This window comes from Oncorhynchus masou, chromosome 11 (genome assembly GCF_036934945.1).
Source record: "Oncorhynchus masou masou isolate Uvic2021 chromosome 11, UVic_Omas_1.1, whole genome shotgun sequence".
Taxonomy (NCBI): Eukaryota; Metazoa; Chordata; class Actinopteri; order Salmoniformes; family Salmonidae; genus Oncorhynchus; species Oncorhynchus masou.
In genome coordinates this window covers 58,247,182-58,260,594 of record NC_088222.1, presented here as the reverse complement: position 1 = coordinate 58,260,594, position 13,413 = coordinate 58,247,182, and the positions used below count along the sequence as shown (strand labels likewise).

At 46.1% G+C, this 13,413-nt stretch overlaps 1 protein-coding gene across 1 annotated transcript; it reads right to left on the bottom strand.

Moving 5' to 3' along the window:
• Window positions 1-680: 680 nt before the first annotated feature.
• Window positions 681-12,410, bottom strand: LOC135547890 (TIP41-like protein). The gene is made up of 8 exons (XM_064977102.1): window positions 12,349-12,410; window positions 6,594-6,721; window positions 6,251-6,430; window positions 5,721-6,105; window positions 4,820-5,068; window positions 4,478-4,573; window positions 1,730-1,792; window positions 681-1,251 (listed from the first exon to the last, which is right to left on the bottom strand). Exons 2-8 carry the CDS (start codon window positions 6,716-6,718, stop codon window positions 1,120-1,122), a joined length of 1,230 nt encoding a protein of 409 aa, XP_064833174.1. The 5' UTR covers window positions 6,719-6,721; window positions 12,349-12,410; the 3' UTR covers window positions 681-1,119.
• Between the last annotated feature and the right edge of the window lie 1,003 nt (window positions 12,411-13,413).

Sequence of the window (13,413 nt, the reverse complement as noted above, 5' to 3'; positions counted from 1 at the left end):
TGTCATTGGACCGTGCTTTATCATGCTGAAACATGGGGTGATGGCGACGGATGAATGGCACGACAATGGGCCTCAGGATCTCGTCATGGTATCTCTGTGCATTCAAACATCCATCAAAAAAACTTGTGTTCATTGTCCGTAGCGATTGCCTGCTAATTCCATAATCCCGCTAACAACATGGGGGCACTCTGTTCACAATGTTGACATCATCAAACCGCTGGCCCACACATGAGGTCTGCCATCTACCTGGTACAGTTGAAACCAGGATTAATCCGTGAAGAGCACACTTCTCCAGTGTGCCAGTGGCCATCAAAGGTGAGCATTTGCTCAGTAAAGTCGGTTACGACGCTGAAATGCAGTCAGGTCAAATTCTCTAAAACGACATTGGAGGCGGTAGAGAAATTAACATTAAATTATCTTGCAACAGCTCTGGTGGACATTCCAATAGCACACTTCCTCAAAACTTGAGACAACTGTGGCATTGTGTTGTGTGAAAATGCATGTTTAGAGTGGCCTTTTTTTGTCCCCAGTACAAGGTGCACCTGTGTAATGATCATATTGTTTAATCAGCTTCCTCATATGCCACACCTGTCAGGTGGATGGATAATCTTGGCAAAGGAGAAATGCTCACTAAGAGTAAAACACACATTTGTGCACAACATTGAAAAATAAGCTTTTTGTGCGTATGAAAAATGTCTGCGATCTTTTATTTTAGCTCATGAAACATGGGACCAACACTTTACATGATGTGTTTATATTTTTTTTCAGTGTAGCCATCTCTGTGATATCCAAGCCAACGCTGCATGCATTCAACATAGCACAACTTTCAAGTATCTGACTACGTTACATAGAATTCAACACAACCATTATGTGGTGTTCTAATAGAGAAGACGCAATTATCACAATTTTCCAACCAAAACATTTACATACAGGAAATGTGCAATAACACTCAAAATAAGAGGCCACTTGACCATGCCAAAATTAAGTTCTATTAACTTTTTGTTGTTGTGAGGAGGGAGGCAGGTGCATTTCTCAGTTTATACAAAAGAAAGGGAGGGAGGGTAAACTCTTCCTTGGTTGGCCTCTTAAGTCCAGTCATAGTGCCCAGCCTGCTCTCCATCACTGGAGGGCCATTGTGTTCCCTGGCTGAGGGCCTGTCTCAGGGAGCTCCAGCTTTTCACACTTAGTCAGTTTCAGGGTTAAGTGCTGGGAGATCTCATTGGGGTCGGTGTACAGAGCAGCAGGGACGTTCTGGAAGACAAGGAAGGAGATTTTGCAAATGACTAACCCTCTACAATAGCGGTATGATAGTATCATCTGCACGGTGACATGCATGAAGTAGCATGAATGATTTGGACAATATGTTTTAGATAAAATCATGCATTGAAATTACTTAGAATATGTGCAATTTGGAGGTGTGGCCACTTGGAGACAAAAGTTAGACCACTCGCTCAAACCATTGTAATAGTTTTCTCTTATCCTGCACCTACTCCAAAATGTCAATGAATATTCTCATGTTACTGAATGTATACAGAGTATTTTCAGATTTCGTTATTGACAAATGCTTTAAAAAGTTCAGCAAATGTAAAACGCCCATCAACAGGTTAATATGTTTTTTCCACGAGTGTAAGGGGGTTTAAGGATCTGAGGCATCAGTGTTCCAAGTTTTCAGGGAGAAGACTATACTAAACTACACATGTACTCTCCAAACAGAAAATACAATTCTCACCTGCAATTCTGAAATGTTGCTTTCTCGAGTACTATACTCTCTGATCATGTAATTCTTTCCAGCCTGTAAAGAAAACCAGGGTGACTCATTTCATAAGTAGCCTTTTCACAGTTGAACTTCTTAACAGTGAGTATTGTCCATTTCCTGCTAAAGATATCCACAGAAAATGAGTCTCATGCACATCTACTCTGGTGGTTAGTCATTTATCAGGACAGCCCACTTGCCTCGTGGTAGAGCCGCGTGTCATTTATCAGGACAGCCCAGTCACACTTGCCTCGTGGTAGAGCCGCGTGTCGTTTCTCAGGACAGCCCAGTCACACTTGCCTCGTGGTAGAGCCGCGTGTCGTTTCTCAGGACAGCCCACTTGCCTCGTGGTAGAGCCGCGTGTCGTTTCTCAGGACAGCCCAGTCACACTTGCCTCGTGGTAGAGCCGCGTGTCGTTTCTCAGGACAGCCCACTTGCCTCGTGGTAGAGCCGCGTGTCGTTTCTCAGGACAGCCCAGTCACACTTGCCTCGTGGTAGAGCCGCGTGTCGTTTCTCAGGACAGCCCACTTGCCTCGTGGTAGAGCCGCGTGTCGTTTCTCAGGACAGCCCAGTCACACTTGCCTCGTGGTAGAGCCGCGTGTCGTTTCTCAGGACAGCCCACTTGCCTCGTGGTAGAGCCGCGTGTCGTTTATCAGGACAGCCCAGTCACACTTGCCTCGTGGTAGAGCCGCGTGTCGTTTCTCAGGACAGCCCAATTGCCTCGTGGTAGAGCCGCGTGTCGTTTCTCAGGACAGCCCAGTCACACTTGCCTCGTGGTAGAGCCGCGTGTCGTTTCTCAGGACAGCCCACTTGCCTCGTGGTAGAGCCGCGTGTCGTTTATCAGGACAGCCCAGTCACACTTGCCTCGTGGTAGAGCCGCGTGTCGTTTCTCAGGACAGCCCACTTGCCTCGTGGTAGAGCCGCGTGTCGTTTCTCAGGACAGCCCACTTGCCTCGTGGTAGAGCCGCGTGTCATTTCTCAGGACAGCCCAGTTGCCTCGTGGTAGAGCCGCGTGTCATTTATCAGGACAGCCCACTTGCCTCGTGGTAGAGCCGCGTGTCGTTTATCCGGACAGCCCACTTGCCTCGTGGTAGAGCCGCGTGTCATTTCTCAGGACAGCCCACTTGCCTCGTGGTAGAGCCGCGTGTCGTTTATCAGGACAGCCCACTTGCCTCGTGGTAGAGCCGCGTGTCATTTCTCAGGACAGCCCAGTTGCCTCGTGGTAGAGCCGCGTGTCATTTATCAGGACAGCCCACTTGCCTCGTGGTAGAGCCGCGTGTCATTTCTCAGGACAGCCCAGTTGCCTCGTGGTAGAGCCGCGTGTCATTTATCAGAACAGCCTACTTGCCTCGTGGTAGAGCTGTGTGTCATTTCTCAGGACAGCCCACTTGCCTCGTGGTAGAGCCGCGTGTCGTTTATCAGGACAGCCCACTTGCCTCGTGGTAGAGCCGCGTGTCATTTATCAGGACAGCCCACTTGCCTCGTGGTAGAGCCGCGTGTCGTTTATCAGGACAGCCCACTTGCCTCGTGGTAGAGCCGCGTGTCGTTTCTCAGGACAGCCCAGTCACACTTGCCTCGTGGTAGAGCCGCGTGTCGTTTATCAGGACAGCCCACTTGCCTCGTGGTAGAGCCGCGTGTCGTTTATCAGGACAGCCCACTTGCCTCGTGGTAGAGCCGCGTGTCGTTTCTCAGGACAGCCCACTTGCCTCGTGGTAGAGCCGCGTGTCGTTTCTCAGGACAGCCCACTTGCCTCGTGGTAGAGCCGCGTGTCATTTCTCAGGACAGCCCACTTGCCTCGTGGTAGAGCCGCGTGTCATTTCTCAGGACAGCCCACTTGCCTCGTGGTAGAGCCGCGTGTCGTTTATCAGGACAGCCCAGTCACACTTGCTTCGTGGTAGAGCCGCGTGTCGTTTCTCAGGACAGCCCACTTGCCTCGTGGTAGAGCCGCGTGTCGTTTATCAGGACAGCCCACTTGCCTCGTGGTAGAGCCGCGTGTCATTTATCAGAACAGCCCACTTGCCTCGTGGTAGAGCCGCGTGTCATTTATCAGAACAGCCCACTTGCCTCGTGGTAGAGCCGCGTGTCATTTATCAGAACAGCCCACTTGCCTCGTGGTAGAGCCGCGTGTCATTTCTCAGGACAGCCCACTTGCCTCGTGGTAGAGCCGCGTGTCATTTCTCAGGACAGCCCAGTTGCCTCGTGGTAGAGCCGCGTGTCGTTTCTCAGGACAGCCCAGTTGCCTCGTGGTAGAGCCGCGTGTCGTTTATCAGGACAGCCCACTTGCCTCGTGGTAGAGCCGCGTGTCGTTTCTCAGGACAGCCCACTTGCCTCGTGGTAGAGCCGCGTGTCGTTTATCAGGACAGCCCACTTGCCTCGTGGTAGAGCCGCGTGTCGTTTATCAGGACAGCCCACTTGCCTCGTGGTAGAGCTGTGTGTCATTTCTCAGGACAGCCCACTTGCCTCGTGGTAGAGCCGCGTGTCATTTATCAGAACAGCCCACTTGCCTCGTGGTAGAGCCGCGTGTCATTTCTCAGGACAGCCCACTTGCCTCGTGGTAGAGCCGCGTGTCATTTCTCAGGACAGCCCACTTGCCTCGTGGTAGAGCCGCGTGTCGTTTATCAGGACAGCCCACTTGCCTCGTGGTAGAGCCGCGTGTCGTTTCTCAGGACAGCCCACTTGCCTCGTGGTAGAGCTGTGTGTCATTTCTCAGGACAGCCCACTTGCCTCGTGGTAGAGCCGCGTGTCGTTTATCCGGATCAGAACTCCATCCACTCGCAGGAAGAACCTCAGAAGCAGGAAGAAACGGGTGGGCATCACTCTCTGTATCACACAAGTGGGTAACAAGAGGACAAGTCATTCTTCAAAACGTCATCAGCCTCTCAGAGGCAAGCATTTCAGAAAATGCATTTAACATAAGTGGTGGAATAGGAAAATTGCCTTTTTAAATTTTTTATTCCTGGTCTTACAGCCCCTGAAAGAGCATGTCCTTTGGTGCTTGTCATGGAGACGGACATATGGACATATGTTATCATAAAGTATCAGTCCCTGTCTGAAAGTACCACTCACTATTTTGACGCTGATCATTGACACTCCGTGGTCGTGCAGCTCGTCCTCAAACAAAAGCACGTCGTCGAAGAACATGATCTGCTCTTGCGCCTTCAGCTTCTCCATGTCAATGCGCTCCGACGTTTCTGTCGCCTGATGGAATAGCAGGTGTGTATTCATTAGTGCACACCATAGCAAAAAAATAATATTTTGCCACGAATATAAAAGTTTCTCATTAGACACATTCAGGTAGGCCCCTCCCCATTTCAGCTCATTTCATTCCTAGTGAATTCCCCCCCAGACAAGAGACATCTTGAGACCAAAAAGCTTTAGAATATTAAGCCTATGCGAAAAAACTATTGCGTTCCAGGCTAACTACATTGCAGTCATTGCATTTCATCAACCGATGGTTGTGTGACACATTAGTGACGGCACAGTCGGGCATCAGGCTGCCATATCATATGGCGTGGTGAGATGACGTGTTAATCACCTATCCAAGCAATGTGAGATCTGGCAGGCATCTGCAATAAAGTCTGTCTTAAACACAGCCAATGACTTACGAGAAAATCTTCCACTTAGTCATGCATCGATGTCAATATGAGTCTAAGTTTAATTTGGACTTAGAAGTTAAGATGTGTCCCTTACTTTGTAATGTTTGTGTTTGGGATATTGTGTTGTATCCACAGTGTGAACCCGAAAAGCCTCTCACCGTCATCTGCAGGTCCTCTCCTAACAAGGTGCCTCTGTAGTCTGGGGATACAGCCACATCCACTCACTGAGGTCACTGTGGTGTGTGTCCAGTCGTAGCGTTTCACTACCTCCTTGGAGTGTTCACAATCAGCCCTGGGGATACAGCCACATCCACTCACTGAGGTCACTGTGGTGTGTGTCCAGTCGTAGCGTTCACTACCTCCTTGGAGTGTTCAGATTCAGCACTGGGGATACAGCCACATCCACTCACTGAGGTCACTGTGGTGTGTGTCCAGTCGTAGCGTTTCACTACCTCCTTGGAGTGTTCACAATCAGCCCTGGGGATACAGCCACATCCACTCACTGAGGTCACTGTGGTGTGTGTCCAGTCGTAGCGTTTCACTACCTCCTTGGAGTGTTCAGAATCAGCACTGGGGATACAGCCACATCCACTCACTGAGGTCACTGTGGTGTGTGTCCAGTCGTAGCGTTTCACTACCTCCTTGGAGTGTTCACAATCAGCCCTGGGGATACAGCCACATCCACTCACTGAGGTCACTGTGGTGTGTGTCCAGTCGTAGCGTTTCACTACCTCCTTGGAGTGTTCAGATTCAGCCCTGGGGATACAGCCACATCCACTCACTGAGGTCATTGATTAGGACTAAACCATTTAAAATGCCACTGTTTTTTCTACTTCAACAGCATTTAGACAGTGAAGGTGGCTCGTGCATTATCACAGAGGTCTTATGATATGGGTTGTACCTGCTCTCTTGCCATTCCTGTGCACAGGCCACTTTCACAGAGTCATGCATGTTGTTGACCCTCTTGAGGGCATCGATGGCATTGAACTCAATGCCATAGCCGTCTGTGTGCTGGATGCGTAGAACGTTGTCCCCAAACAGCATCTCTGGGAGCGAGGGCATGTGCATCTCCTCCCCTAACCTGGGACCAAACTGTCTTGAAACCTGAACAACTAACCTCAATGCAGCTTAGTTGGTAAATTGACGAGATTTGAATGACTAAAAGTAAGTCTAAGTCGATAAACAAGGTCCCCAATGTAGACTAAACCTTAAGTATTTGACACAAAATACTTGGAATAGCTTACCGTTCAATGTCCTTAGATTTCATAATGTGGGTTTTTGCAGCAGTGACTTTCCATGGTCCGAATGTGAAGTCTTGCTTACTGCTCTTAAACCCATGGGTCATCATGGCTGACAAATTGGCAAACATCAACTGTAAATACAGACACCAAACCCATCAGAGACAGAAGTAAAGGACGCCACGATAGCCTAGACAGCCAATAGTGGCCACTAGATCTGCACTGTCTAGGATTCATGTGTATTCCTGGTATTACACTAGCGTCCCCGTGGACCGGCTGGTAAATAAAACATCCGTCATTGGGGCTTCATCATTTTCCTTACATCGCTTTAAAACGGTGAACTGTTGGGTAAAAATGGTACAAATGTATAATGTAATGTAATGTGATGTTGTGTAATGTGATGTGTAATGTAATGTAATGTGTAATGTGATGTGTAATGTAATGTGTAATGTGATGTAATGTCCTAATAAAACACATGTTCCACCACTCTTATGCCCCACACGGATTTCCTTACGCTGCATTTGTAGTCTACTTGTGTGCTGCTATAGCCGCTTACTTTAGCTACTATCATGGAGTTTGCTAGATATTTTCAGACAGAAACTGATAAAACATACAGGTGCTACATCAAGGTGACTTACAAAGATGAGGACCAAGAGCAAGTGAGGGAGTGCGATGATGTAGTGTCCACAACTAAAGAGAGGGAGTGGTAATGTAGTGTCCAAAACTAAAGAGAGGGAGTGCGATGATGTAGTGTCCACAACTAAAGAATCATTTTGGGATCGGAAAAGACACTTATCCCAAAAGCATGATGGTGTATTTACTACCGGCACATGCTAAAAGAAAAGAACGAGGTGGGTAGATAAGTGTGTCATTGGAGCAAAGTATTCCTAAACTAACAATCTGATCTCTTAAAACGATTTGTTCATTTTCGTTATATTATCTATACAATAGGCCTGGCATATTCCCACATTCAAGGAGCTTTCTGTTTTGATTGGGTTATTTTGCCTTAAAACCTTTAAACCTACCTATAGAAAAAAAGTAACTCTGCATCTCTGCACAGCCTGGCAAGAGTAGCCCAAGGGGGTGTTTAGCATCCCCAGTGGCTCTGCAAGTGTGGAGAGGATATTCTCCGCTGCTGGCCGGCTCTCCAAGCACCATCGCATGAGCCTGAAGCCCCAGACCGGCCAAACTCTGGTTTCTAAAAATGAAACCAAAGGCACTTAGTCATTTTAAATTTAATTTGTATTTAATTCTAAGCAAGTCGTAGCCTATATGTGCAATGTATATGATTAAAAGCCAAGCACTTTGTTCCTACCAGCCTATTGTGTCGCACTCGCAAATGCTTCACAATGTATTTCTTTGTAGCCTATAGCCTTGAAAAAATATAGCCTAAATAATGAGGCTCCCTGTCTGGCTCCTGACCTATTTAGAGTGTTTAATGTTGACATGTAGCTTATTTGAAATTATGTTCACTTCTTACATTCCCCTTTCCATGTTTATTCAAATACTATTCATTGAAATCCATATAGGTAGTCACAAAAGTGGCTGTTGGTTAAATTGTGATTCTTAATGAAAAAGAAACTGAGCACCGAGAGGTTTTTAGCTGAGTGGTAGGAAAGGACACGAAGCGCACATCTCAGATGAGTAGGATTTCCAACTGCTCACATGCTCTGCCCAAGGCCTCTGCTTTGCTAGCACAGATGTCCTCCCTCCTGAAGCACACGTCCGCCCTCCTGAAGTGGGACACTTCATACCTAGCTATTACAACAGAACACAATTCCTAATGATTCTCAATACCCCATGAAAGTCGGTCATTAATAGTAACCACAACCACAAGTCAGACTTTGTGGGACTATCGCCCCGTAGCACTCACTTCCGTTATCATGAAGTGCTTTGAGAGACTAGTCAAGGATCATATCACCTCCACCCTACCGGACACCCTAGACCAACTTCAATTTGCTTACCGCCCCAATAGGTCCACACGCTGCCCTAACCCATCTGGACAAGAGGAATACCTATGTAAGAATGCTGTTCATCGATTACAGCTCAGCATTTAACACCATAGTACCCTTCAAACTCGTCTTTAAGCTCGAGACCCTGGGTCTCAACCCCGCCCTGTGCACCTGGGTCCTGGACTTCCTGACGGGCCGCCCCCAGGTGGTGAGGGTAGAAAACAACATCTCCACCCTGCTGATCCTCAACATTGGGGCCCCACAAGGGTGCGTTCTCAGCCCTCTCCTGTACTCCCGGTTCACCCATGTCTGTGTGGCCATGCAGGCCTCCAACTCATCATCAAGTTTGCAGATGACACTACAGTGGTAGGCTTGATTACCAACAACGACGAGACGGCCTACAGGGAGGTGAGGGCCCTCGGAGTGTGGTGTCAGGAAAATAACCTCACACACAATGTCAACAAAACAAAGGAGATGATCGTGGACTTCAGGAAAAAGCAGAGGCAGCACCCCCCTATCCACATCGATGGGACAGTAGTGGAGAAGGTGGAAAGTTAAGTTCCTCGGCGTACACATCATGGACAAACTGAAATGGTCCACCCACACAGACAGCGTGGGGAAGAAGGCGCAACAGCGCCTCTTCAACCTCAGGAGGCTGAAGAAATTTGGCTTGTCACACAAAACACTCAAACTTTTACAATGCATAATCGAGAGCATCCTGCCAGGCTGTATCACCGCCTGGTACGGCAACTGCTCCGCCCACAACCGTAAGGCTCTCCAGAGGGTAGTGAGGTCTGAACAACGCATCACTGAGGGCAAACTACCTGCCCTCCAAGACACCTACACCACCCGATGTTACAGGAAGGCCATAAAGATCATCAAGGACAACAACCACCCGAGCCACTGCCTGTTCATCCCGCTATCATCCAGAAGGCGAGGTCAGTACAGGTGCATCAAAGCTGGGACCGAGAGACTGAAAAACAGCTTCTATCACAAGGCCATCAGACTGTTAAACAGTCATCACTAACATTGAGTGGCTGCTGCCAACATACTGACTCAAATCTCTAGCCACATAATAATTAAAAATTGGATGTAATAAATGTATCACTAGTTACTTTAAACAATGCCATTTTATATAATGTTTACATACCCTACATTACTCATCTCATATGTATATACTGTACTCTACACCATCTACTGCATCTTGCCTATGCCGTTCGGCCATCGCTCGTCCATATGTACATATTCATTCCTTACACTTGTGTGTATTAGGTAGTTGTTGTGAAATTGTTAGATTACTTGTTAGATATTACTGCATGGTCGGAACTAGAAGCACAAGTATTGCGCTACACTCGCATTAACATCTGCTAACCATGTGTATGAGACCAATGAGACCAATACAATTTGATTTGATAAACCCTGCCTATTTCTACAATTTCTTACCCTTAACCACACTGCTGACCTTTGCTTTTTGCTCCCAATTTAAGGTTAGGAAAACAAAAATGACCATGAACATCCCACCTACTTCTTTTTCAAGTCCTATACTTTTTTTTTTATTATTACAAAATTCCCTATAAAAAACACGCCACTTCGATACAGCTACGACCAATGATCAGTATGTCTGACTGTAGGAGTGTTTTTGGAAAAAGTGTATTTTTGCTGATCCATGTGCTTTCAGGGTGGGTGAAAGCGGAGTTGGATGCTGTGGAATCAGTGAGGGTAACCAGAAGTGGTCTTGTGATAATAATTTGCTTCTGCTGGTCAGAGGGAGAAGGCGCTCCACATTAGAACGAATGGGGGCAAGAAATGTGAATGGTTTTGCACTCAAGAAAAGGGTGCCATTGAAAGGAGCGACTGATGGGGAAGGCAGAGAAGAAAGTAGAGGAAGATGGGTTAAGGGGGAGGAATCTTGAGAAGAGTGGTGTGAGTAGTAGATCTGTACCAGTACAGAACAATAGGCCAACAAGTGATATGTTTCAGTAAGATTGGATTATTAGCAATGGTTATCAACTGTACTGCAGGGATGGAAGTAAGTCGCAGAATTTGTAGGTTGTGGTGGCAGCTGCAGAGAGGGATTTGGGTGTGTGAGACTTCAGAAGCATTACAGGGTGTGTTAAGTGGTGGTGTCCCATCCCTTCAGGTTGTTGGCCTGAAGTAGGACGAAATAGATTTAAATAGTGGACTAGGGTAGTGTTCTTTTTTAAAATAAAAAATAAAATCCTTTTAAAATAAAGTGAGTTTTACAGTCTAGTAGGTGGAGGTAATGCAACATTTATTGAATAACAATTGCCATTAAACCTCATCAAAGAAGAACAGCTACGACCGAAAGTTATTTTTGAGCAGATTATAAATTACGCAGCAGGTTAAGATAATTAAACAAGCAGGTTCGAAGAATTGGGTTAAGATTAGGGAAAACCCACCCATCCATACTACTCTGGACGGCTCTGACTTAGAATACGTGGATAAAGACAAATATCTAGGTGTCTGGCTAGATTGTAAACTCTCCTTCCAGACTCACAATAAGCATCTCCAATCAAAAATAAAATCTAGAATTGGCTTCCTATTTCACAACAAAGCTTCCTTCACTCATGCTGCCAAACATACCCTCGTAAAACTGACCATCCTACCGATCCTTGAGTTCGGCAATGTCATCTATAAAATAGCCTCCAACACTCTACTCAGAAAACTGGATGTAGTCACAGTGCCATCCGTTTTGCCACCAAAGCCCCATACACTACTCACCACTGCGACCTGTACACTCTCATTGCCTGGCCCACACTTCATACCCGTCGCCAAGCCCACTGGCTACAGGTTATCTACAAGTCTCTGCTAGATAAAGCCACGCCCTATCTCAGCTCTCTGGTCACCATAGCAGCACCCACTCGTAGCACGCACTTCAGCAGGTATATCTCACTGGTCACCCCCAAAGCCAATTCCTCCTTTGGTCATCTTTCCTTCCAGTTCTCTGCTGCCACTGACTGGAATGAACTGCAAAAATCACTGAAGCTGGAGATTCCCATCTCCCTCACTAGCTTTAAGAACCAGCTGTCAGGGCAGCTCACAGATCACTGCACCTGTTCATAGCCCATCTATCTACCTCATCCCCATACTGTATTTATTTTGCTCCTTTTGCACCACAGTATCTCTACTTGAGCATCCATTTTTTGCACATCTACCATTCCATAATTGCCATATTGTAATTACTTCGCCACCATGGCCTATTTATTGCCTTAACTCCCTTATTTGACCTAATTTGCACTAACTGTATATAGACTTTGTTTTCTACTGTATTATTGACTGTATGTTTTGTTCCTTCCATGTGTAACTCTGTGTTGTTGTATGTGTCGAACTGCTATGCTTTATCTTGGCCAGGATGCAGTTGCAAATGATAACTTGTTCTCAACTAGCTTACCTGGTTAAATAAAGGTAAAAAAAACAGAAGAAAAAAACTGGAAGTAGGCGGGGCTCATCATAGCGGCGAACGTCTAACTTCTAGCTATTGCAAAATTCAACGCTATATAAAAGAAGCAGCAGGTAGCTGACAAACGGGCACGGATGTGTATTCAAAAGGAGTAGCAAACAACCATGCAATAACTTGATCAAGCATCCCACAAACGTATTTATCTGGCTGGCTAACACTAGCTGCGCCTCCGGCTTGTTTTGTGACAAGCTGGCTGGCTCACCATCACCATCACCATCTAAGCTTGTTATCTTAACTTCAGTACTAATGGATAGCCATCCCAAATGAATAACCTACTGAAAAGACAGATAATTGAAATTAAAATCAGATATTACATTACACAACTCACTCCAGTATTTTGATCGTCAGATAACGTCCATGAAGGAGAGCTTCACAGAAATGCTTCCGACGTACTTTTCATTCTTGTATTATATGGTTCCGCATCATTTAGCCATATACAAGCTGCTTTGTAAGACAGGTCCCAAAAATGAATTGAACAGAAATAAAATGCTTAAGAAAATATTATCTTAGAAATGTTTTCATATTTATTTATTTTTTATTTGAAGTGTATGGCAGTTTTACTTTTTATATGTTGTGGTGATATTCTGCGCTGTCACCCAGACATAAGAGAGAGAAGATGACTGGTATCAATGACATAATCAGAGGCATTACAGTCAAGTGTTCCAAAATGGTAGTTGTGAGAATGTCCTAAGTAATTGATCGCATCCTAGGATTTGGTACAGTGGATGGTACTGTCTATGGCCCTGATTGGTACAGTACAGCTTGCTCGCTTTAATTAATTAATTTATTTAACTAGGCAAGTCAGTTAAGAACAAATTCTTGTATACAATGACAGCCTACACGGGCAAAACCCGGACGATGCTGGGCCAATTGTGCACTGCCCTATGGGCCTCCCAATAACAGCCGGTTGTGATTCAGCCTGGATTCGAATGAGGGTGTCTGTCGTGACACCTCAAGTACTGAGATGCAGTGTCTTTAGACAGCTGCGCCATTCTGGAGCCCCTTGTCTATGTATGTATGGCAGTGAAGAGAGGGATTGAATTATGGTCTCCCAGTTTTGAGTAGACATGGGGCTGCTCAGTCCCAGGGGATACACTGAGGCCAGTTTCTTGGGACGTTCCCAAGAGGAGAAAGATAAAGAACTAGAAAACAGTACATGTGACATTCATAAACTGAACAAAATGCATTTGTTTGGGACAAAAAATCACAAATAAGTCCCCTACAAAAAGCCTGACCCATAACCTACGTTATATGTTTATGACTCGTACTGTAGTTGGAAATGTGCGATAACAGTGAAGGTTTTATTAAATTTGTACTGTTTTCTAACGCATTCTAATCAAATCAGTGTATTAGTCACATGCTTACTTAACCCTAACCAGCAATGCAGTTTAAA

Bases quoted from the DNA above. Each gene is read 5' to 3' on its own strand.
- LOC135547890 (XM_064977102.1), bottom strand. From the start codon at position 6,718: ATGTTTGCCAATTTGTCAGCCATGATGACCCATGGGTTTAAGAGCAGT. The intron at 6,431-6,593 runs GTAAGCTATTCC...GTTTGGTCCCAG, and splicing joins AAATCTAAGGACATTGAACG to GTTAGGGGAGGAGATGCACA. The intron at 1,252-1,729 runs GTGAGAATTGTA...CTTGTCTTCCAG, and splicing joins GCAACATTTCAGAATTGCAG to AACGTCCCTGCTGCTCTGTA.